Source organism: Neomonachus schauinslandi, chromosome X (assembly GCF_002201575.2).
Source record: "Neomonachus schauinslandi chromosome X, ASM220157v2, whole genome shotgun sequence".
Taxonomy (NCBI): Eukaryota; Metazoa; Chordata; class Mammalia; order Carnivora; family Phocidae; genus Neomonachus; species Neomonachus schauinslandi.
The window spans coordinates 91,428,619-91,454,509 of NC_058419.1; the positions used below are offsets into that span (position 1 = coordinate 91,428,619).

At 43.8% G+C, this 25,891-nt stretch overlaps 1 protein-coding gene across 2 annotated transcripts; it reads right to left on the reverse strand.

Annotated features, from left to right (window-relative positions):
* Nucleotides 1-1,685: 1,685 nt before the first annotated feature.
* On the reverse strand, nucleotides 1,686-22,892 carry ATP6AP2 (ATPase H+ transporting accessory protein 2). 2 transcript variants are annotated; one of them, XM_021681785.1, is made up of 9 exons: nucleotides 22,700-22,892; nucleotides 16,233-16,363; nucleotides 13,717-13,848; nucleotides 8,598-8,693; nucleotides 8,068-8,205; nucleotides 7,150-7,203; nucleotides 5,703-5,852; nucleotides 4,793-4,912; nucleotides 1,686-2,730 (listed from the first exon to the last, which is right to left on the reverse strand). In XM_021681785.1, the coding sequence occupies exons 1-9, from the start codon at nucleotides 22,737-22,739 to the stop codon at nucleotides 2,536-2,538; spliced, it is 1,056 nt and encodes a 351-aa protein (XP_021537460.1). In that variant the 5' UTR covers nucleotides 22,740-22,892; the 3' UTR covers nucleotides 1,686-2,535. The 2 variants fall into 2 exon arrangements, with proteins under 2 accessions (XP_021537460.1, XP_021537468.1); XM_021681793.2 differs by lacking the exon at nucleotides 5,703-5,852 and having other exon boundaries at nucleotides 22,700-22,821.
* Nucleotides 22,893-25,891: the final 2,999 nt, after the last annotated feature.

Sequence of the window (25,891 nt, forward strand, 5' to 3'; positions counted from 1 at the left end):
GCTTCTCCCTCTCCTTCTGCCCTCACCCCCACCCCCCTGCTCATGCTCTTGCTCTCAAATAAAATCTTTTAAAAAACCCAACTGATTCAGAGAGAGTGAGGGATTTGCCCAAGACCGTCCAGCTATTAAATTGGTGACATGGTGAACTGAATTCATCTGTAGGACTCGAGGCATTTTAATCCTAGTGCGTCTTACTACTGGCCTTCTCCAGCAACTCTGTTGTTCTAAGAAACCATTGCATAGTCATTCTGTCACAAAAAGGCTACAGAGAAACTCTGCCTAAGCCCAAGGTTAGGAGAGGCTTGATGCCACTGCAGGACCCAGTAGGCCTGGTCACTGACCCCAGTTCCTGTGTCCCTTAGAAATTGTTGAACATCCATTAAAAAGTAAGTTCATGGCTTCCACATTATCTGGTACCAATGAGAATGTATTCAGATGACCATTCCTTCAAAACAGGCATAGCCAAAGAGAATAAAAATCAATTCTGTATCATTCCTAATCGAATTAGGCCATAAACAGTACTTAACACATGTAGAATCTCAGGTATTTTATAAACCAGGAATATTCTTCCAATTAGATATAAAGTGATGGGGGTCTTTCAGCTTGTCAGACTAGTCTGTCATGAGTCTAGCTTTCCTGCCTCTCACACAGATCCCGACACTGTGATTTATGTTCCTGAACAGATTAGACTTAAGAGCAAATCATCAGCAACAGGTATCATCTTGGCAGAACGTTTAATTAATTGCTTTCTGCCTAACCCAAGGATGCTGGTGCCATTTACCCTACAAGGACTAGTGCTGTCTTGCGATTCTTTTCTCCCCTAGAACGTGGTCTCATCAGTTTTAAGTTACAGACATTAGTTCACTTCATATGTAATCAGTCTTCTGTGGCAATGTTTATATAAGAAACTTGTGAAAGAAACATGGATTTTTAACTACTCTGTAGCCTTATGGATTCCTGGCTTCCCAAATAGACGCCCTGTTGCGTTCTGTGAGGGGTTAGTGTTTCGGGGCCAGGCAGCTGAAAACCCCCTGCCCCCCATAAACTTGCCAGGGAGTAGCAGTGGAGAATATGTAAGTGATTTTGGAACAGCGTCTGTGGTCTCTCCTCCCGGTGAAGGTGATGACCAGCTGGAAGGTATCTTGCATTAAGTGGTAGAAGACACAACTAGCTGACTGCATCTTCTCAGACCTGCCAACCTCAGTGTTCTTTAGAAAGGATTTGATGATCTTTCTAAAGAAGAGGCACAGAAACGGCTCATACTAAACCCAAGCAGGGTTCCCAGGGGCAGGGCAGCACAACTCTCAGACTGATTTTGCTACATAATCATGAAATTTAAAATTCTAATAAGTCTTTAAAATTATAACCTTTAAGACTTTCCCTTAGATAGTCCTTATTTTGACCAATTACTTACTCATCTTTTAAATACTATAGGGAAATTTAAGCTTTTCCTACCTAAAGTCTAGTGTGAATTAACCACATATTCTGTATAAATTCAATAACAAGAATGGTAATTAAAATGTCTTCCTTGTCTTGATACTGAATCTCAGGAGGCAGTGAGAATAAACAAATGTAAAAAGCACGAAACCGTTTGTGTAACAGCCAATTCTGATTAAATAGAACCCTGTTTAGTTAGGATTTTACCATATAAAATAGATTTAGTATTGAAATGACACAAATGTGGAATCAGTATTAACTTTATTTGTCACTTTATGATAAAGACATTGGTCCACTTCCACATGAAAAGTAGGGAGCATCTACTTCCACTTAATATTCTAGAGAATGACGTTGTACCACAAACCATTAATAGTAACTTACACAGGGAGGAAAGTTGACTATAAAATAGTCAAGCCCCAAGATGTCCCCCCCCAAAAAATTGTTTTTTGGGTGTGTAATTACAGATATCTGTTAACTCCACAAAGCTAGTTTCTTTTTAGATCAATGTAGTATTTTTAATATCCACCTGGTGATCTGGATCACCAAACTTTCAGAAGAGGTTAAAAAACAGCCACCCTCTGTCAGTCAGATGCAGTTCTCAATCTCAGTCACTGTGTAAGTACTCCCAAATAGCCCACTTTGGACTATTTGAAGTTAAATACCTTCTGTTTCAGAGAGATTTACATCAAATTAAGACATTTACAAACGGTTCCTGGTATAGAACAGCCCAAATGTCATTTTCACCTGTCCTGTGTAAGGAAGTTAAGCACTCCTAAAGTTTGTCTAATAAATTCAATGCATTTTCCCCAACATAAATAACACAAGTTATTCTAAATGTTTTACATTTATTTCAGTGCACATTTCCAAATGTTAAATGGAATGAAATTATAGTAAATGGAATCTACAGCACACAAATCAATTCACATCAATACTATAATTCACTCTAAAAGAACATCACAGGCACACGGAGAACAAAATTTGTTTTTTTTTTTTTTTTTTATAAATTTAAAGTATACCATCTACTTTTAAACTACACTAAACGATTTAACAAAACAGCCAATTTCCAAACCCCTTTTCTAAGTTTGGCATGAGGAGAGTTCAATCCATTCGAATCTTCTGGTTTGTCATCCTGTAAATAATGCTGTCATATCCAGGATCCATGTTCCAGATATTGTAAGAGGTGATAATCACGGCCAAGGACAAGGCGATCATTATCCAAAGTACCATGTTGAAAACCACTGGATACTCAAGGTTATACTTATATGCGAGGTTATAGGGGCTTGATGGGTTCTTCTACAACGAAGAAAAGAGGGAAGAATTTTAAGATCAGAAATTATCCCCATTTGGTAGCTCTAATTCGTTTATCAAACATTTATTCCTAGGTGGCATTAAGACATGCTTCTACTAGGAGGAGCCAAGAAGGGGAGCCTTCCAGGAAAAGGGGAAGCACACACGGTCATTGGAAGTATAAACCAGTCCAACTGCTTGAGAAAATGTGGCAACACCAGTATGGTCAAAGATCCAGCGAGTCCACACCCCAGGGAAACCTTGTGTGTGTGTGTGTGTGTGTGTGTGTACCCAGAGCCACGCACAGCGACCTGCGTTAATAGCACGGACAATGTGGCACGTCCACACAATGGGAGCCCTGGCAATGAGGATGGACCTACAGCCTGTGTGCCTCTGAAACAAGACTGGGCAGCAAACAACAAAGAAAAATGCATTCCATTCACATACAATTCCAGTGCAGGCAAAACCAAACACCAGTGTTTAAGGATGAATCCATTCTGCGGTCAAGCTGTAAAGAAATCAAGGGCATGACTAACGAATCGGGACAGCAGTTCCCTGCGGATGGGGAGGGCACAGGGATAAGACCGGGGGCTCAGAGGAACAAGTACTGTGCTCCCTTCCCCACGTTATACACTTATGTGTGCTCTACTTAGGAAAACCGTTCATTCAACCCCATCTTCATCCTGCCGGGCCTTGGTGCAGGTGGAGTCTATTCCAGGCCCAGGCAAAGGCGCTGTCTTCTCAAACAAAGCGAGGAGGAAAGGAAGCTACGGGCAACCTGGCCTTGAGCCTACGGGCAAGGAGAAGCCGTGGACAGGTTTCAAGCAGGAAGCGAGTGACAGGATTAGGTTTGTCCTAAAAGGACACAGAAGACGATGTAGCCCCAGCACCTGGCATGTTGTAGGCACTCGGATGTTTCCTTCAACTCTCTCTCCCTCAGACTGAAGAGGGATTTCAGTGGGGGAGAGGGTGGGCATTCCCACGTGCAGGGAGCTTAAGAGGCAAACGCGAAAGGACGTCCCCCTTGAAGACCTCTTTCTTTCGGGGGGTAAGTGGGTTCTTTCTCCCTGTGCACCACTCCCCGCACGTTAGTATATTCCCAGAGCTGCATAGTCTAGCTGTAGAACCTTCCCATCCCCCTACTAAGACCCTCAAGCTGAACGCCTCGTTGCCCGGGGGAATGGGGAGCCCGTCCAGAGCCGAGAGGCAGGACGGTATTCCCGAGGATGCGGGCCACCAGCCTCCCGTCTCCCAGTGCTTTAGTCTATTAGAATGAACCAATACGACACTGTAATTTTCAGATTACATATGTAAAATGTTAGCTCAGGTGGAGTTCCTCTTTACTTGCTCCTTAGGAATGTCTGTCTTGAAAGCTAAACTATGCACTCAAAAGCTGTTTATATTTTATCAGTATTTCTAGACGCTCTGTAGTGGGAAAATTTTTGGGATTGTCTAGCCTGCCATGTGGTCTTAAATACAGGTCCTCCCACTCCCATTAGAATGAAACCATCTCAAACCAGCCACATCTAGATTATCTCGGGCAGGCCTTCCACCTCTGTCCCACACTGAGATCAATAAATGGGTCCAAAGGGCAGTGTCTATAAATGACTGGGTAGCAACTATAAGGTTCTTGGCCACAACTCTAGGACCCTCTAAATGCTTAAAATCAAAGCAAGATCCAGGCCAAAAATTTGTAAATCAAATTCTCAGGAGTATAAACAGCAGATCCTGGAAAATGAGGGACTGGGCCACACAGACAGCATACCTCCAGGAAAAGCAGACTCCAGGTGCTGAATCCTACATCCTACTCCCTCACATTAACTTCTGAGGTCTGCTTGTAAGAGCAGTATTTGAATGATCTCACTCAAATTCTTGTATTATCTGATCACAAGCAGAATGAGCATCACTGGCAAAACACACATGCCTACATGGGTAAGCAATCTCAGTTTTCACTGAAATTGTTTCCCAGACTGACCGACCGCTCGTCCATGTCACCCACAGGTGATCGAGGATTTAGTGGTTTTTTTTAATTTTACAGTTTTAAAGCAGGGTCTAAAACCGTACTCACCGCTTGTTTTGCCTCAAGAATAGTCCTTGTCTTCCTGATGAGAGATGTGTCAAATGACCGCACGGTCACTAACTCCACCACTGCATTCCCGCCGTAAAGGTTGTACATATCATCTGCGAACTGAAGACTTACTGGTATTACTATGAATTGCGGACATGCACTTACTCAAATAATGTTAAAGCTGTGCACCTAGGAGAACATACACTCGCCTACTGGCTAATGAAATACGCTGTCTTAAAGGTTTGATTATGTCAAAATATTCAGAAGACTGTTCATCTTCAACATATATTCAAATGTTCAAAATAGAATTAAGAGATAAGCTGTTGGCATGTAAACTGGGGGAAGGGAAGTAGAAGAGGGAAATGAAAATCTTCCTAAGTGGTCTCTGATTAATCACGAACACCTATAAAATTTAACTCACTGAAGAACTGCAGGTGAGCAACTCCAAGGGCAGAGAGAAACGCGCACTTATTACGTGTCTATTCAATGTCTGGTACTGTGCTCAGTGTTTTCCTCCCATGATTTCATAGGGTTGATGGGGACAGTTTCGGGTAGGAAAGAAGAAAGTTCTGGCAATGGATGGTGGTGACAGTTGCACAACAATGTAAACGTACCTCATGCTACAGAACTGTACACTTAAAAATGGTTAAAATGGTAAATTTTACGTATATTTCACAATTAAAAAAAAGTATAGTGCTGGAGTTACTGATCATTTCCCCTGCCGTCTGCCAGCATGAGAGACATCCCAACGCACACCTGTGACCCACTCCACCCTTTGTCACTAAAATTAGAGGTCCTCCAAAGAAGGGGAGACTTCAATCAACAGTATTTCACTAAATAGATTTTTCCATTACGAAGCTAAAAGTGAAATCGTCATACTCTAACCTCTCATACCCCATTGACAATTTACCTTTTGCAGAGCATCAACAAGGATCTTGGAAGCATCTCTGAATTGTTCAGAATCTTCCCCATAATGTTTCCCAATTTCATCTAAACCTGCCAGCTCCAGCGAATATAAATCAGGAGAATGATCCTTGGCTAGATGCTTATGTCGAGACAACTGAGAAGAATGAACGAACGAACAAAAGGAAGTGCGTAATGTCAGACGCAGCCACTTCAAGTTTTATACGTAACTAGGCTGAAAGGGCCATACCAGCGTGCCACAAGATACAAACAGTTTAAAACGGTGGCAAACAGAACTAGTTGAAATGGGAGTTTCTGATAAACCCAGCACAAATCTCATTTTTAAGAGCAATTATAAGACTCCTTGAATATTTAATAAAAGCTCCTAAAAAACAACAACAAACTCCTTAGTTAAAAAACCTCAGATATAAGGGGCGCCTGGCTGGCTCAGTCAGAACATGTGACCCTTAATATCAGGGTCAGGAGTTCGAGCCCCACACTGGGCCTACATATAGCTTAAAGAAACAAACCAACAGAACACCCTCAGATATGGGCCAGGGTATGAAAGAACAGATAGCTGGACCAGTTCGATCCCAGGAGAGCATGAGCCATCAGTGCTCAGAGAGCAGCTAGCTCCCCACGGGTCCTCCTAGAGCACCTGGCTGGCCCCCAGCAATACACCTCTAGACTCCCCCAAACCAACCTGCTGAAAGCTTCGGGCAACAACTTCAGAAGACAGCATACAGGTAAGCTTTCTTATTTTAGTCAAAGGAGGAGTGTTTGTTTTTTTTTTTTTTTTAAATCACTCCTTCACACAAAATACACTGCAGGTATATTTATTTCCTTCCTGACCTGATTGACAGCATAATTAGTCCAAACTGTTATTTCTAAACTTTTTTTTTCGTTTGTTGGTTTTTTTTTTTTTTTTTAAGATTTTATTTATCTGACAGAGAGAGACGGAACACAAGCAGGGGGAGCGGAAGAGGGAGAAGCAGGCTCCCCGTGGAGCAGGGAGCCCGACGTGGGGCTCGATCCCAGGACCCTGGGATCATGACCCGAGCCAAAGGCAGTCGCTTAACCAACTGAGCCACCCAGGCGCCCTGTTATTTCTATTTTAGACCCAAAGATAAGATCTAGGAATTAGGTCTTAATGTCTTTCAAGAAATCAACAGCCAAGTCAGGACTCCAGTGAGGGCGGCCTTACTCCCAGACCTGTGCCCTTGAGGACATACATAGGCTTACTGTCTCTCCTAGAAGCAGAAATGCAAAATAATTTCACTGTAACAAGAGAGGAGTTCACAATTCCCATCACCACCACTAATTTCTCAGCTTTCGTGGTACGTAAATCTAGGGCATAATCAAACTTTAAGTGGTCTCCCTATCATTTCAGGATTCTCGGGAAATGTCTTTTGGAACCAAAATAAATGAAACAAATACCAGAGTAGCCGACTTACCAAACTTGAAATATCACGTAGCACTTGCAATTCAGAAAGAAAGAGCAGATCAACCTGCAAAGGGCCAAAAGCAGTATTATTTTAAATATGCATCCAAGATCTGTATTTGCCATTTATCAAGCAAGGCACAAGACAGGATATTACAAATGTTAAGCCCAGTAAGTGATTTTATGCAACAGCTGTCCTCTATTTGGTAGGTTCATCTCAATTGAAAATGCACATAAAAACACTTCCTAATAAAAAGGTGATGGTCATTCCCAGCACAGTGAGGACCACTCAATAGCTAGATCTTTGATAAAGGTATGACAAAGCACCCAAACTCTCAAGTGGTTTTCCCTCAGGGCATCCCAGTCTCTGACACACTGCAGCGAGGACCTGCCAGTGGCCCAGCCTGCTCACATTCCTTGAACATGTTCCACATCAGAGAAGAAAAGATGGCGGTTCTGGTCATCCACAGGTCAGGAAGAGAGGCCACCACAAAGGTGGCATGCCACGTGGGGAAGATAGTGGTGAAGCTGACAGGAGTCAAAAGTAAGAGGGCCTCCCTCCACTACACTGTTGAGAATGAACCAGAAAGAGGCGGCAACGCATCAGAGATGGCAGTGAATAATGGCCTCTACATAACCAGACCAACATAGCTCCGCCAGCCAAGTAGTCTGTGTGACTCCTGGCCTGTCCGCCTTAACTGGTGGCAGCCCCTGCACGAGAACGTAATACTATTTATTCAAGTCACACAAAAAAAGTCTATTTGCTCATGAGATTCATTTAAAAATTACACTAAAGAATCTACTCCAGCACAGTAAACCTGTAAAACCTGTCATTTCCTGAAATTCCAAGTCTGCTCTAAAGTCAGGGAGCATAAGACCTGGAAAATTAGTAATGATATTCATGTATTCATTCAATGACGGCACTTCTTACTTCATTGTTCCTACTCAGAGAATTGAGGGGAAGTGAATTGAGAACAGAGTTTTCCTGGAACAGGCGATTGCGGAGCTGTCGTAACGTTACGGAGAGATCTTCAAACACCGAGTTCGCCTTCCCCACCATATACACTCTCTGCAAGAAGATCCGAAATTTTGTTACAGCCTGCAGATTAATTCCAATATACGCAGTACATATGAAATACACGTACGTACTATAATATAGGGAGAGTATATACAATTTTTCATAAAAGTGGTTTTAAATTTTCATTAAGGAAAGCTTATTTTTTTTTTAAAGATTTTATTTATTTATTTGAGACAGACAGAATGAGAGACAGAGAGCATGAGAGGGAGGAGGGTCAGAGGGAGAAGCAGACTCCCCGTCGAGCAGGGAGCCCAATGTGGGACTCGATCCCGGGACTCCAAGATCATGACCTGAGCCGAAGGCAGTCGCTTAACCAACTGAGCCACCCAGGTGCCCAAGGAAAGCTTATTTTTTAAAGCATTAAGTGAAAACTTATCACTTACCTCCTCACTGGGAGCCAACTGCAAAACTACAGGAGTTTCTTCGGAAAATAAGGAGTGAATGGAATTTGCAACGCTGTCAAGACTAAAAGGAACTGCCTGAAATAAAAGAGTAAGACCTCAATTATTGTTGGAACCCAAGGGGTAAGAAAAACCACTCAGCAACAACAAAAGAACCTTAAGAGAAAAAAATCCAAAAAACAAAAACCCCCATCATTTATGGAAATTCAAAAGACCCAAATCATTTCCAAACACAGCCCTTTGGAGGGCGCGGATGAAACAGCCCCTAAGCGGGCCGCGAGTCTTATCTCCTATATGCCTAGATGGGAAATAACTTGCCAATATGAAGGACACAACACTCTTGCACAAACCATTTTCTGGTGGTAGTTCATGTACTTTAAGCAGCAATTCATTTGGTTTTAATATTGTGTCACAATGAATGTATATTCTATAATAAAGTATCAACTTGTAAGAGGAGGTCTGAAGAATCTGAAGAATTAAATTTCATTGAAAGAGAACTAGACCTCATTTTTCATTTCAGAATTCAAAAAATGTTGGATTTAGGGTTTATCTCCAGATAGACTGAAGACTCAGACAAAGCATAAAGTATGTCACAAGAATTTTGAAGCCTCTATCTTGGGACCACATGATGGTATCAATTGAAATAACCAATTGTAGTAAAATCTACTTTTCTCTTGAATTTTTTATTGAAGTGTAACATACCTATGGCAGACTGCACAAATCTTAGGGTAACAGCTCAAGGAATATTCACAAATGGATACACTCATAAAGCCTAGCCCGAGCAAGGCAGAACATTATCAGCACCCTAGAAGGCTCCCGCTTCCATCCTCTCCACACCCAAGGGTAACCAAAACTTCTGACTTCCATCTACATAGATTTGTCTTTATCCCACATTATTTTTTAAAATAAGTTATGGTCACTCTTCCCCTCAAAAAATTATGTTATTCTCAATATTACTGTAGTAAAACAAGCAGTATAATGGTGTTTAATGGAGATTTCTTAGTGATTTTTTTTTTTTTAAAGATTTTAATTTGTCAGAGGGCGCACAAGCAGGGGGAGCGGCAGGCAGAGGGAGAAGCAGGCTCCCCACTGAGCAGGGAGCCCGATGCAGGACTCGATCCCAGGACCCTGAGATCATGACCTGAGCCAAAGGCAGATGCTTCACCGACTGAGCCACCCAGGAGGCATCCTTAATTCCCTTTACTATTGAAAGGTTAATGTTTGTAAGTAGCAAATAATGCTAACATAATACAGGGAGAAATAAATATGATTAATAAATCTTTGATAAATTTAATTTTGATGCTGGGATTTCATCTAGTTCATGATACTGTGAAATAAAGCCAATTCCTTCTTAATCAAGATGTGTATTGGGTGCCTGGGTGGCTCAGATGGTTAAGCATCTGCCTTCGGCTCAGGTCATGATCCCAGGGTCCTGGGATTGAGTCCCACATCGGGCTCCCTGCTCAGCGGGGAGCCTGCCTCTCTGTCTCTTATGAATAAATAAATAAAATCTTTAAAAAAAAAAAAAAAGATGTGTATTAACTCTTCACAAAATTCTCTTAAAATAAGTTACGGGGATGCCTGGGTGGCTCAGTCGGTTAAGCGTCTGCCTTCAGCTCAGGTCCTGATCCCAGGGTCCTGGGATCGAGTCCCGCATCGGGCTCCCTGCTCCGCGGGGAGCCTGCTTCTCCCTCTGCCTCTCTCTATCTCTCATGAAAAAATAAATAAAATCTTAAAAAATAAGTTACGGAGTAACCGAAGAAGGGGGAAGAGAGGCCCACTTGCAAAAGCACACCGTCACAGTGCCCTCTCCTTGGCCGTCCCTCTCTGGAGGGAACACGAGCACGGGGACACTCTCTGGCCTCCTTTCACCTAGTGAAATGGCACCTGTGGCAGGAAGTTGAAGATTAAAGGTAACATATCCTTAGCAATCAAATTGGAGAAGCTGCTGAGTCAGATGAGAGCCAAACTGTGACGGAAAAGAAAAAATACAGACCACGAAGCTCAAAAAGGAAAAAGCTCAACAGCTTAAGATCTCCTGTTTTCTTCCACTGTAAGTACAAGGGTATGTGTGTGTCCTGGAGAGAATCAAATTTATCTATAGGACTTGAAATTCTAATGAAAGGAGCTAATCAAATAGAAGCTTCATTAAGGGGAATTCTAAGACATTCCAGTTTGTTTTAGATGTTGTGGATTTTGCCCTCTGAGCCTTGTATTTCATTCACCACCCACTGCCAGGAAAAGTATTAGCAGTCAGTCAGCGTCAAGCAATAACATGAGCTCTTTTCACAGCTTGTACTCATGGAAAATAAGGCTAGTCTGTTAAAAATGCTGAGTTTTGTGGGGCGCCTGGGTGGCTCAGTCATTAAGTGTCTGCCTTCGGCTCGGGTCGTGATCCCGGGGTCCTGGGATTGAGCCCCACGTCGGGCTCCCTGCTCGGCGGGAAGCCTGCTTCTCCCTCTCCCACTCCCCCTGCTTGTGTTCCCCTCCAGCGGTCTCTGTCAAATAAAATCTTAAAAAAAAAAACAAAAAACTGAGTTTTGGACTGTATGCAAATTAAAATCTTAAGAGCATTTTGGATTTTTATATATTTATTTTAAAGGGATCCTCAACAATGATTTTCACAGAAATTACTTTAATATTATTACTAAGATTATTTTTTAAATCTGCCTTTTGATTTTTGTTGTTTCCTTTCTTCCATTTATTCTGAAATTCTGGTTTCTTTAGCTCATTAATTTCCTGTCTTTTAAACTGTCTAACGTGTGCATTTAAGCTATCAATTTTTTCCTTTTCTTCCTTTAGCTGCACCCCACCACTTTTAAATATCTGGTACATTCACTGATATTCAGTTCCAAATAATTTCAAAACTTCCACTGTGATTTTCTCAACTCATGAATTATTTGGTAGTCCATCTATTCCAACTAACTTTTCCTGTTGATTTTTTCCAAGAGATGGGGCACCTGGGTGGCTCAGTCAGTTAAGCATCCAACTCTTGATTTCAGCTCAGGTCATGATCTCCGGTTCTGGAGAACAAGCCGTGGGGGGTGGCGCAGGGTCCCACACTCAGTGGGGAGTCCACTTCTCCCCCTTTCCCTTAGCCTCTACCCTTTCTCCCCAGCTCACATGCTAAGATCAAAAATTTTTTCAAAAGTTATATAGAAAAAAAGATTATACAGTTTAAAGACATGCAGAGTTCTATCAGACTATGAAAAATAAGTTTAAAGAAAAAAGTTTGCCCCCATTTCCCATTCCCAAGGACCCCACTTTCAAAACCTGTTTCCTTTTGCCACCATCTCTAAATATGCTTATATCACATCTTGATTCTTCCATTTTAGAGATTTACTGCTGAGTATAGAAAATGACGATTTAGCTCTCTCACGTCACCAACCACAGCCCCCCCCATAAGGCACTCCGTTTCTAGGTCTTCACCTTCTCAAGAGTCCTGATTTTCATTGGATCCATATCATTTCATTATTATGACCATGTAAACTGTATTCTTGGCCTGGCATTATACTAGACAATCCCTCCTTTTCAGTTCTTGCTCTTCTAGTCCATAATGGCAATGAGAAATCTGCTTTCTACTCTCATTCCTTTGTAAAGACAATGTCTTTTTTTCTGATAGCTTTTAAGATTTCCAGTGCGCTTTAAACCTGAGGAGTCATCTATTTTGTTTTTACCGTTTCCAAATACATTTTTCTTTACTTTTTACCGAAGTATAGTTGACATGCAATATTGTATTAGTTTGCAGGAGTACAACCCGGTGACCCAACATTTATACACATTAGGAAAGGACTAATGTGTATAAATGTTTCCATCTGTCACTAAGTTAGGCGACGTCACAGCGTGTACTCCCTGTGCAGTAACGTTTATAACTGGAAGTTCGTACCTCTTCCTACCCTGCACCTATTTCCCCTCCATCCTCCCCACCCTTCCAAGTACATTTTTAAGGTATCGTTTTCAGATTTAACTGCATTGTGGTCAGAGAGAGTGGTTTATTTGATACTAATTCTTCATTATTTGTTGAGATTTGCCTTGTGGCCTAGTACATGGCCTCTTGTAACCATGTTGTGTGTGCCTGGAAATAATTTATACTAGACCACAGAAGTCTGAAAAACTCCCCCCAAATCATCATACAGACTAGTCTTAAAATGCCATGAAATTAGAAGCTGAAAAATTAAAAATTTGAAAAGAACCCACACGTTAAACACTTCTAAATAACTCATGGGTTAAAGAAATCACAAGATAAATTATGAAATATTTAGACGTATTAATGAACACACCGCATATCAAAAAGGTCTTCTACCTGCCTCACAGTTTCTATCCCTTCCTTGAACTCCTTTCACAATTGTAACGTATGTATTTTCACATCTCCTGGAGATTGGTCTATTATCTGTAGTTCTAAGGGGATGGATTCGGTTTGTTGCACCTGCGCATTCTCTCATGGCACTCCTTTCTTGCAAGTGCTTTGTAAATTACTCATCTTCGATTTTTTTTTTTTTTTTAAACCAAAGCAGCCCTGGGCAGTGGAGGTGTCCAAATGGGGTGGGTCGTGTGAATTGGGCACGCCAGGAGCCTGGAGTTCCGATTTCTCTTAGGGGACCCTTTGGGTTCCCCCGCCAAGAGAGGTAAGCCAGCTGCTCTGTGGCAGCCCTGGGGCAGCTGGGGTTTTCCTGGTCCTCCTTTCGAGAACAAGCTATCATTTCATAGCCCCTGGCTTTCTGCAAGAAACACGGAGCTCCGGCTCACCGCTGTGGCTCTTGAGCTGTCTGTTCCCATCTGGCAGCTCTGTGTATCCCTGCCTTGCCCGCAAGTTCAGCTACATGATGTTCTGGGGACTTCCCTGCTGGCAGCGGAGGGAGGGCCTCTCAAGACAGCTCAGCCAGCCATACTGCCTGAAAAGCCAGTGAAGGCGTTAAGTGAACCGGCAAAATAGCCTCTAGTCTCCTACTTACACCAAGTAGCAGGTAAAATTCGGACGGGAAGGTGACAAGATAATGGACAAGAAAATGTAGACAAGAGAAAGGTGTTTAGAACACAATTCATAACGACAGCAGACAAGATTAAAAATGCATGCCTTTAATTTTTTATAATAAATACTCACATTCTCCAAAGGGTACGAAATGACACTGCCTGGGGGTAGAGCGAGTTTGTCTACTCCCTTCACCATCACCATAACGGTAGCCCGAGGACGATGGAACAGGTTACCCACTGCAAGTCCTGGCCAAGAAAGGTCCTAAACACCGGAAAGCATGAGATGGTGCTTAATTATCCGCTCCAGAAACCCCTGCCCCAATAACGTGTACTAAGCAGAGTCAAGGGGTTCCAGGACAACACAAACAATGAAAATTCCATTTATATATTTATTTTAAAGGGATCCTCAACAATGATTTTCACAGAAATTACATTCTTATTATTATTACTAAGATTATTTTTTAAATCTGCCTTTTGATTTTTGTTGTTTCTTTTCTTCCATTTATTCTGAAATTCTTCTGGTTTCTTTAGCTCATTAATTTCCAGGGGGAGCAAACGTTTCATTGAAGGCAGCAGTTGCAAACTCCTAACCAGGGACAGGGATTTCGACCTCCTTTGTGTTCTTAAACTTCCACAGATCTACAACAACAAAGTCTTACTAGTAAGTCCTCTCAAACCTTTTGTGGAAGAAAGCAGACAAGGAAACAAAATGTAGGTCCTTTTCAAATCTCAGATTACAAACTCTTCCTCACCATCACCTGCCCTTGTGGACGGCGTGGCTTTTGTCTTTCGTAAGGACACAGCAGAACTGCCGTTAGAAGTCTTCTCTTTAGAATAAGCTTGTCATAAATAAAATTCCTGCTCAAAGTAGCTCACATTAATTTACTAATAATTATTTCTCAGGGTTACTGTGACAGCCACTCGTAGTCAAATTTAAGTCTGTGAAGGAGGAGGTACAAATTTCATCCTTAAATGTAAGCAACCACTCATGTTCCCACAGGGAGCTCAGGGGCTCCAGCCACAGGCCCCGCAGAGAGGGAGCTCCCTCGCACTGCTTCTGGTTTCAAGGGCACTCAAGACCTGGGAGGAAAGTTCCTTTGAGTGACTGGTGATTATCTAGAGACCATGTCAAAAGCACAAAACTTATTAAGTGCCAAGAGCTAACGACAGCAAGACGGCAGACTGCATCCCCTCTCTCCATGCCTTTCACTGCAGACCCCTCGTCCTGACAGGATCTACACCCCCTCCAATACATCACAGAAGCAGCCAGTTACTCAACAGCTTATGGCTTCATTCCCACAGCTGCTGACTGCACTATATTCTCAGACTCAGGCAAGATGCATGCACGTTTTATCATTCATAATAAATTGCAATAGACTGAACGTGTGTGTCCCCCCCAAAATTCACATTGAAAGCTATCCCCCAATGTGACACTATTAGGGGCGGGCCTTAGGGAGGTGATGAAGTCATGAGGATAGAGCCCTCACAGTGGGGTTAGTGCCTTATAAAAAGGGACCCCAGGGGCGCCTGGGTGGCTCAGTCGTTGAGCATCTGCCTTCGGCTCAGGTCGTGATCCCAGGGTCCTGGGATCGAGCCCCGCATTGGGCTCCCTGCTCAGCGGGTAGCCTGCTTCTCCCTCTCCTACTCCCCCTGCTTGTGTTCCCTCCCTCGCTGTGTCTCTGTCAAATAAATAAAAATTTAAAAATCTTAAAAAAAAAAAAGATTTTATTTATTTGGCAGAGACAGTGAGAGAGGGAACACAAGCAGGGGGAGCGGGAGAGGGAGAAGCAGGCCTCCCGCGGAGCAGGGAGCCAGATGCGGGGCTCAATCCCAGAACCCTGGGATCACAACCTGAGCCAAAGGCAGACGCTCAACGACTGAGCCACCCAGGCGCCCCCAAATAAATAAAATCTTTAAAAAAAAAGGGGACCCCAGAGAGTTCCTACCCTCTCCCCACCATGTGAGGACATGAAAAGAAGTCAGCAATCTGCAAACTGGAAGAGGGCCCTCTCTAAGAATCCGACCGGGCTGGCACCCTGATCTTGGACTTCTCGCCCTCAAAACTGTGAGAAATTTCTGTTGTTTATAAGCCATCCAGGCTATGGTATTTTGTAACAGCAACCCAAACTAAGACATACATCCATTGTGTACTGGAAAAAAAAAAAAAAAAGTAAAACTATATATCCTATTAATAGGACAGATGCGTTCTCATATACAAAGAACATCACTACTATGAATTACATGGTTAATGATTTATGATGATTTGGTTTCATAAGCCAAGACTGTAGCATGTCTCCAAATCTCCCCGACTACAAATGAGCTTTTTCACTTTTGTAATCTGTACCAAATATACCTATGTCTGCTTCTTGCTTTCTTGGGCCATTAGCAGAAAAATCAAAAATACTTTCAGAAGTAGCTCCCAGTATCTTTTTAAAAATACACATACTTCTTGGGGCGCCTGGGTGGCTCAGTCGTTAAGCGCCTGCCTTCGGCTCAGGTCATGATCCCAGGGTTCTGGGATCAAGCCCCACATTGCGCTCCCTGCTTGGCAGGAAGCCTGTTTTCTCCCTCTCCCCCTGCTTGTGTTCCCTCTCTCGCTGTGTCTGTCAAACAAATAAAATCTTAAAAAAAAAAAAATACACCCACTTCTTTAACAGAGAAGCCCATGGACAACGCAGCCACGTCTGGGATTCGCTCTCCTGGTATAGGCCAATTTCCATCTCGGAAAACAACAGACCCTGGTGATCTTAATATACTAAACTCGTTCCCCAAAACACCTGGAAGAAAACAGATTAATAAATGATCAACATCATAAATCTTTTGCACCCGTGTAGAAAATTATTAAATATAAAACGTTTCCCCATTCTCCACTGACTCAGCATACTACATATTATTGGACAAAATGCTGAATCCCAAACATCAACAAATTCTTTTTCAAAGTACTGCTCTACGAACCAAAGTCCATACATTCTGCTAACAGAGGCACAGTGATGAAACAGGATTCTCCTAACGATCAAGATGCCTTCCTACAGGTGGCCCTTAAAACAGAGGCATTTGGGGTCGCCTGGGTGGCTCAGATGGTTAAGCGTCTGCCTTCAGCTCAGGTCATGATCCCAGGGTCCTGGGATCGAGCCCCACATCGGGCTCCTGACTCAGCGGGGAGTCTGCTTCTTCCTCTCCCTCTGCCTCTCTCCCTGCTCATGCTCTCTCTCTCTCTGCATCTGTGTGTCTCAAATGAATAAATGAAATCTTAAACAAACAAAAAAAAAAAACAAAAAAACAGGGGCATCTGCCAAATCGGCAAGAATTAGAAATCAATGGCATTTCTCCAGAATTTAAAAAGCAAATGAGGGGCACCTGGCTGGCTCAGTCAGAGGAGCATGAAACTCTTGATCTTGAGGTCGTGGCTTTGAGCCCCATGTTGGGTGTAGAGATTACTTAAATAAATAAAACTTTAAAAAATAAATAAATAGGGGCCCCTGGGTGGCTCAGTCAGTTAAGCGTCTGCCTTCAGCTCAGGTCATTATCTCAGGGTCCTGGGATTGAGCCCCGTGTCAGTTTCTCTGCTCAGCGGGAGTCTGCTTCTCTCTCAAATAAATAAAATCTTATCAATCAATCAATCGCTAGCAAACAAACCCCTGGCACAGACTAAAACGAAGAAACCTGAAATCTCTAAATTATTTCTGCCATCGACCCTCTCTTCAAAATGCAAATTCATAAAACTCCTAGTATTTCACTCTAAAACTTGAGCAAGTTAGCAAATCTTAGGATAGAGGAGATCTTTCTTTACATCCCATAAGCAAACCCAGTGAAATGAGGACTGTCAAAGGCAAGGGGCGGGCATGTTACTAGTCAGAATATAAATATTGCAGACTCTAGAAGCCAAGTAGTCTAGAATCCAATGGGTGTATCAAGAGGCTGAGAACAGGTATTCTGTAATAATAAAGCCAACAAGTCTAGAGGTAGGGAGCCTGAGATTAACAGACCAAGGATGAGAATAAAGGGCCTATCTGATAAACCCTCCAAGGATGAGGTATCTGGCCTCTTCAGCCATTTTGTGTAAACCCAATGATGTCTAGCTCGCACAAAGACAAGTAACTTATGGAAACTTTCAGATTCCTACGAAAAGATCAGCTCCGAGTCCAAAACAAATCTTGGCCATGCTTACCCAGTATGGGAAAATTAGACTTTATTTAATAAAGCATCACTGTTATTCTCTTGACCTAAGGAAAGTACCACTTACAGGGTATGGGAATAAAGTTAGAAGCAACAATAGATGTTTTGGTGTTGCAGTATTGACAGTAAATAAAAGGCCTCAGGATGGTGCTGATACAACATGAAGAGTTATGAGTTTCAATTCAGCGCAGCTGCCAGAGCAGGAATTTCCAAAATGTTCTAGCCGAAGGCAGGCAAAAAAAAAAAATTAGCGGAACGGAAGGCTGTCTGTAACTGATAGATATCTTGGTTCACTACAGTAGTGGTTATTGCAAACGCTAAGGAAAACGGGGCAGCAACAGTCCTACACTTTCCAAGTACCATACACTAATTTAAAAAACCATATTTGGATCTGGAGATAGTCCTGTTTTGCAGCAAGGCCCTAGTCACTCAATCCCAGCAAGGAGAGCTCTGCTGAATTACTTTGCCCCAACACCGTAGGTAGAATGCCCACTTCGGTGCCTGCACCACAGTCCTGCGGGAGCCTCAGGCTTTAGAAAACCTTACTGCTGGGGCCTCCTAGACTGAGACACTGCTGCTTAAGCCAGGTTTCCCCTGGAGACCTGACAGGAAGTCACCCATTCCCTACCACAATACAACCAGTCAAGGGAGACGCTGCCTCAACTTACAAACCCGACGCCGGCCAGCAGCCATCTCCGCCGTCCCCACATTGCAAGCCCCCAGAAAGGCCACTGCAGTACTCAACTGAAATGAGCTTCCCGACTTCTTGCAACTTCTTTTATCACCCCTGCCTCAGACTTACCAAATAACCTCACCTCCAGCTTCGAAAGAGAGCACAGGAATCCCGCCCACTGCCTGCTTCCTCTCCCCACCACAAATTTATCTGCACCAGCCCCTGGCCTTCTCTCCTCTCCCTCCAGATGCTGGCAGGGCCGTCCCTCCTCCAGTCTAACATCATCCCCGCATTCAGCCTTCTTAGGGACCTTCATTCACTCACCTATTAGTCATTCAGCGTTTATTACACGCTGCTACTCCGGGAAGACAAGGATCAGGAGCTAGGTGGCTATGCGGTTGTATAAAAGCTGGCCCTGTATAGAATAGAAGCTCCACGAGGGCAGGGATTTCAGTTTGTCTTGTTCACACAATATCCCCAGGAGCTGAGAACAGTGCCTGACACATGGGTGCTCAAGAAATAGTTGCTGAGGGGCGCCTGGGTGGCTCAGTCAGTTAACTGTCTGCCTTCAGCTCAGGTCATGATCCAGGGTCCTGGGATCGAGCCCCACATCGGGCTCCCTGCTCCGCGGGAAGCCTGCTTCTCCCTCTCCCACTCCCCCTGCTTCTGTTCCCTCTCTCGCTGTGTCTCTCTCTGTCAAATGAATAAAATCCTTAAAAAAAAAAAAAAAAAAAGTTGCTGAGTTCATGAATGAAGCCACGCCTCATGCTACCAACTTCCCCTTTCCAAATGGCTCTTTCATTTCCTAAAAATACACTTTGGGTGCTCCCATTCTAAAATGACAATCACAAAACCCCTGCTTTGGTCCTACCAGCCTCGGCTTCCCTTCAGAGGAAGGATCCTGGAAGAGCAGCCAACGACCCTTAGCTTCTCTACTTCTTCATCTCACATTACCACCCAACCCATCGCTCCCAACTCTACCGTGCCACCGAAATGCCTCACCAAATCCGAAAGACAATTCTCAGCCCTTAATTTATTTAACTTCTCAAAGCACCTGATCCTGGGCAACTCCCTCCTTAAAAGTCTCCGCCCTTAGCCCTGGTGAAACCTGGGCCCCTGGTTTTTGTTTTTGTTTCTCCCCAGTCCCTCTGGCAGTTTTCCGTTTCTTTCCCTTCCATCCTTTAATGCAGAGAGGTCCAAACTTCTTAGATTTCAACGCTTTAGGTACAAAATTTGAAAACAGCCCCAATATAGATATATTTATTTATAAAGTACACACTTGTAGAATAGACTGTACCTTCATAATATATTTCAAAGCACACAAAAACAAATTTTTTAAAAAGGATGAGATACTTGTGTAGTATTCTTCCCAATTTAATCATGAGAAAACATCAGATAAACCCAAATTGATGGACATTCTACAAAATACCTGATCGTTACTACTAAAAAAAAAAAAGATTAAAAAAAGCTATAGATGGAAGTTCTAGTACCATCTTCTGGCATCCCAAGAGATCACCTAGCATACTCCACTTTTGAGATCTGAGGGCTCCATTCTTGACCCTCACTGCTTTCCTATCCTATATCCCTCTCCCTGGCTGAGCCTATCTACTCCTCAGGCTGCAAACACCAAAAACACTGATGGCTCCCAGATTTTTATTGCCAGCCTAGATTTCCCTTGAGCCTTAGACCTACATATCCAACAGCCTGCTAAGCATTTCCTTCTAAGTCCCATGGGTCCTTCAAACTCAACAGGTTCCGAACTGAACTGACCATCTTTCCACATGCTCCTTCTGCGTTCTCTATCTCCAAGGATGACCCCACCCTTCAGGCAGCGGCTCACACTGGTCATCTTTAAATCTTTCCTCAGCACCACAGCCAATCAACCACGGAATTCTGCCCATTTTTTTTTTCCTTCTTATCTCACAAATCCTTTCCCCTCCAGGTCCAGTGCACACTCCCAGTCCCTTTCCAGGCTTGCTAGAACTGGGTCACCTTACGACCTGTCACACCACTCTCTGAGCCAGCCTTTCTAGCACCTTTTCAAAATACAGGTATGTTCATTCACCCATCAGCTTAACCACCTTCACTCGCTGCTCTGAGCTTTTGAGACAGAACCCAAAACATAACACCCAAGGAACCTCACCAACCTTACTTCTGGGAGCTCCCCAACTTAACCCTTATACATTCTAGCCCCACTGAACTACTGGCTCTTTTGCTCTCACATCTCTGTGCTCTTACACAGGCCATTCTGTCTAAACTTCCCCCCCACCCCAACCTTTTTCATATATTTGCCCATGAGGCATCTCCCCCCAGGGAATTTTCCCTCCACCTCCCCATTCTGGGCTAGGGGGTAAGTATCCCTCCCTTTGGGAACTCCCACTGTACTATGCTGTGATCCATGAACGGTGGATGGAATCAATAAGGGAAAAAATAAATAGGTCCTACTTTTGACTTCTGGGACATCACTGACCACATCAAATCCCTCTTCCACATGACACTCTGTCAAATTCCACATGTTTGCCCTTGGCCTTTCCTCTCCAAGGTAAACATCTGAATTTTTTTCAAATACTCATGACATGGTATTCATAACCCTAGTTCCCTTCCTCTAGTTCTCTCTCGGCTTTAGTTAACACCAGTTTAAAGGACTTATTTATTTCCTCAAATAGAGAAGTCCAATCTGTTAGAGATGTTTTCCACTAAATTAAACTTAGTCACTATGGAAAACAGTAATTTAACCTCATGTGACAAGACCAAGCACCGTAGAAACTGAGAAAATCAGATTCCAAGCCTGCATGAACTAGACTATTCTAGTTAGGAAAGCATGTTCAAACTGTGTACAGAAGCAATTACTTTGCCTCAGACCAAAACAAACAACCCCTAAACCTCACTGAATCAAAACAGTATCAGTCAACATTAAAAGATGGAATTTCAACAGATATTCAGTTAAATCACAGTATCAAAGGGAAGATTTTTAAATTTCAAACACTGAATTTAAAATAAAAGAAAAACACCCCTCAAAATAACTTACTAGATGGATCAGGATGACCCTTCTGGAGCCAGCAGCAGAAATGAAAGAACAAAACCTTAAAACCTTGGGGATGTGAAAATAAGTGTAATTACCATCAACACACAACTCTGAGCACACCTCCAGGGATGGAGAAGACCTGCAGATTTCAAGAACGTCAGTGGTCTACATACACTCATGCAGAATTAAACCACCATTCCAAAAGTGGGTCAGGTCACCCGAACCCCTCACACACATTTTTAAGCTATAGGTTTTAAACAGACAGAGCCCCGTTTCTCCAAGTTCTCAACTTGGCCTCTTGTTCGCCACTGTCTGAGCCTCCAATCCAGGCCCCCATCATTCCCACGCAGGCGCATTTCCATCACCTGTGCCACAATACACATAACGGAAAGACCCATGCTTTGGAGCCAGCTGATCCGGGTTCAATTCCAGCTTTGCTGCTTACTACCTGCGTGTTGTTGGATAATTTATTTAAGCTTGATCACCCTGTAAATCGAGGATGATGTCCTCTTCTAAGGACTACTGTAAAATTAAATGAATTAAATGATACACAGTAAGAGGCCAAATATTAGCGGACTTGCTGAACACTAGGGAACCTAGGTTCCACTCTGAAAGCTACCATTTACTTAACATGTGACCCTAAGAACGTGACTCACATCTTAGTTTCCAAATCCTTAAAATGGAGAACCTTGACAAACTACTCAGAGGTACGCTGAATTTGCCTTTAGAAAGAATCCTACAAAAACAATTACCCCATCTCCAACTTTTGTATTCTGAAACACATAAGGGAGGAGACGTCACCAATTACTGATGACAACCGCTAGAAAGGAAGACACCAGAAAAATGCAAGGAAACGCAGCATCTGATGGCAGCTCAGAGAAGTCTGCTTTCCCTTTCTCGCGGAGGGCTGCGGTTCCGCAGTTAATTGGGAAATGCACCCCCGTGCCTCCGGAGCCGGAAGAGACCGGCGGCGGAACCCGCGGCCGCGCCTTCCTGGAAGAGGCGGAGGGTGGAGGCCGGCTCAGGTGCCCCCACGCAGCCCGACCCCGCCCCGGCAGCCCGCCAGGCCTGCCGCCACAGATCGGTCCGACGAGAAGGCCGAGAGGAAGGCGGCTGGGGCGAGGCCGCCGCCGGTTGCCCGCACTGCGGCACTCGCCCCGCTGCCGCCCACCTGCGGCCGCCTCCAACCCCCCGAGGCTCCCGGCCACCCCGAGCGCGCCCCGGCCGCCCCGCCCTCACCCGCCGCCAACAAGGACAGGAGCACCACGAGCGCTGCCATGGTCCCGCGGTGGCCGCAACAGCAAAGGGCGGCACGGACCGAGACGGCGGAACGCGAGCGACCACCGCAGCCGTAGGGGGTGACGTGCTCCGGCTCGTCCCGACTGCCGGAGACCGCCCCGTCGTCGCCTCCGCTGGGACGGCTGCCGCCTTCTCCACCAATCGCCAGCTACGTCGCGGCCTACGGGAGAGACGTAGGCTGGGGATCGTCAGCCTCGTGGGCGGAGCCTAACGTGATGGATGGAAGGCCCTGCCAATGGTAGGCAGCGACTGGAGAGCCGGGCAGCTCCGCCCCCCGGCCCGTGACCACCAGTCACGAGGTGGAGCGTAGGGCCGGGTGTCGGGGTGTGGGGGATGACGGAGCTTGTGGAAGGATCCTGAGTACCCACGGGGTGGGGCTGCCTCCCAGGTGCGGACCCCTTGGCCAATCTCCGGTGATGGTCTCCAACCGGGGTGTCTGTGTCTTTCCCGGTGGCTTGGCTCCGCCCCGCTACGGGTGCAGCTGTGGAAGCTGCGGGGCTGGTTTGGAATTCGTTCTAACAATTGCACAGATGCTGAGCACCTGCTGGGTGGAAGCCAGGCGCCTCCGGGAGTCCCTGCCCTCCAAGCAGGAGTGCCAGATAAAACACAAGACGCCTAGTTAAATTTGAATTTCAGATGAACCATGAATACTTTTTAGTATAAATATGTCGTGAATATTTCATGGGACATGCTTATACTTTAAAAAAAAAGGTATTCGTGGTTTACCTGAAATTCACATATGACTGGGCGTCCTATATCTTGATTTGCTAAATCTGGCAACCCTATCTCCTAAGACTCTCCTCTCCACCAAGAGTGACGGGACAAGAACATTAATTACTTCCTTCATCCATTTGCTCAGTGTTACGTGAGGGCTAGACCTACTAATTAGACCAGGATCCTCTCTTCCGACTTTTAAGTTTTTTTGCCTATGATATATTTTCTTATATTTAAATTTTAGTTAACATACAGTGCAACATTGGTTTCTGGAGTAGGATTCAGTGATTCATCATTTACATACAATAACCAGTGCTCCTCATGTGTTTTTTGGAGTAGCCTTGTTGGGGTCCAGAGCCGTGGGCCAAGAAAGAATTCTTGAGACTTGGGTGCAAAAAGGTGGTCTTATTAAAGCAGGGGAATAGGACCCGAGTGCAGAAAGAGCTGCTGCCCTGGGATTGTGAGGAGCGACTGATTATATACTATGGAGTTGAGGGAGGTAAAGAGAAGGGAAATTCCCAAAAGGATTTTCATACGCTAAAGAAGGCTCAAGAGATAGTGGAGTCCTTGCTATTGTCAAGCTAAGGTAGTTTTTCCCTCTAGCAAGGCATCAACATTAAGATAGAAGGGAGCTTCCTTTATACTTAGCCTGCCTCAAGTGTTTGTCAGTGGGCTGCAGGTTATAAGGACCTTTAATTTTATCTACATTTCCTTCTGCCATTGTCTCCCACATCAGTCACAAGTTTTTTGCCTATGATATTAAGCAAGAAGTGACACTGTGTAGCATCCAAGATCAGAAAACGATGCCCCGGCCCATGACCTTGAAAGATGTTTGTGGTTTCAATATGCAAGTACAGGAGAGGGGGTGGTTCTGGCAGGTAGCAAAAACTGTACGGTGCAGCATGGAGAAATCCTGTCAGGTTGAGCATTAACTGTTAAATTTAACCAAAGAGGAGATTATATGGGGGAGGGGCACATAGGGCTAAAATTTTCAATTAGGGACATGTTTATTGAGAATGTTAAATGTTAAATAAAAGAACTACACATCAACTGACAGGAAATGGGGAGCCAATGAAGGTGTTTGAGCTTTGTAAAGTGCACAAATGCCAAGACAGACTTGGGGGGGAAATGCCCTACTGCTTACACAGTTTCCGATCTCTGTTTTCTTCTTGGGATTAACTGAAGGAGAAAATAGGAGATGGCTTGAAAGCGGTGATCCCAGGAGTTTCTCAGGTAGCAGACCTACACCAGGAAAAACTTGCCCAACTCAAAACAGGAATCAGAACACTCCCCAAATACTCAGTTTTGAACTTTCTAGAACCCACTATGCTTACCAAAGCCACTCTCAATTTATGGAATGGAATCTGGATCTCCTCATTCAACTTCAGGAAACTCTTGACTCAAATTTGCATTCTTTCAGAGGAGGATTTGCACAAATATGACTTTTTTTAAAGTTTTTATTTATTTAAGTAATCTCTACACCCAATGTGGGGCTCGAACTCATGACCCCAAGATCAAGAGTCGCATGCTCTTCCGACTGAGCCAGCCAGGTGCCCCTGTACAAATGTAACTTTAAACAAATCTGAAAGAAGAAGGGATAGTTTTCCATTAGGAATGTGAAATTATTAGATTACCAAAAATGTCTAAAGTAGCTAATTTCCAAAGCATCAACTCTGAAATGACTAGCTTGGAAAAAAAAAAAAAAATCAATAAGAATTTAATCATTTTTTAAAAATTCATTTTTAACCATGATGGAGTCATTTCTCTTTACATCAACTAAAATTTTATTCTTTGTCCATCTTGCTGCATATCCTAAAACAGATTCTAAACCAAAGGACCTGAGTTTGTCTAAATAAACCTTATTTAGGGGCATAATCAACTAAAAGTGGAGCAGAACTCCTGCCATTTCATCCAGCCTAAAGAAACAGGAAATGGAGTGAATTTTTCTATTCTTGAAAGAGTTCTAGAACATTCTTATTTCTTTTAACTTGAAGAAGACCAAAACTATTATAGACAGGAACATAAAATCCCTCTTCTTTCCCCTCCCCGCAAGAAAACCTCAAAGTCTCTTTTATACTCTTTGTCTTGAGAAATAACAGCCTTTTTGAGCTAGGGGTGAATATCTTAGCCTTTAAATCTAAAGCCCCCCTTTCCTCAGAGGTCTCCAAGGGGCATCACTGTTCCTTATAGCCTTGGAATTCAGCAAGATAAACACTGTAGGAAGCTTTCTCTTTGTTTCATAGATTGAGAGATTGAAACCTGCGGAAGGGCATATGTACTCAAGGTCACATTTTGGAATCGTCAGCAGTTCTGCTTCCTATATGTAGCCCTCCTGATTCAATCTTTAGCGCTCAGTAAACAATCGGTGATGTGCGTGTGGTTAACTTTTTCATTGAAGCGTTTAGAGGTGGATATGTG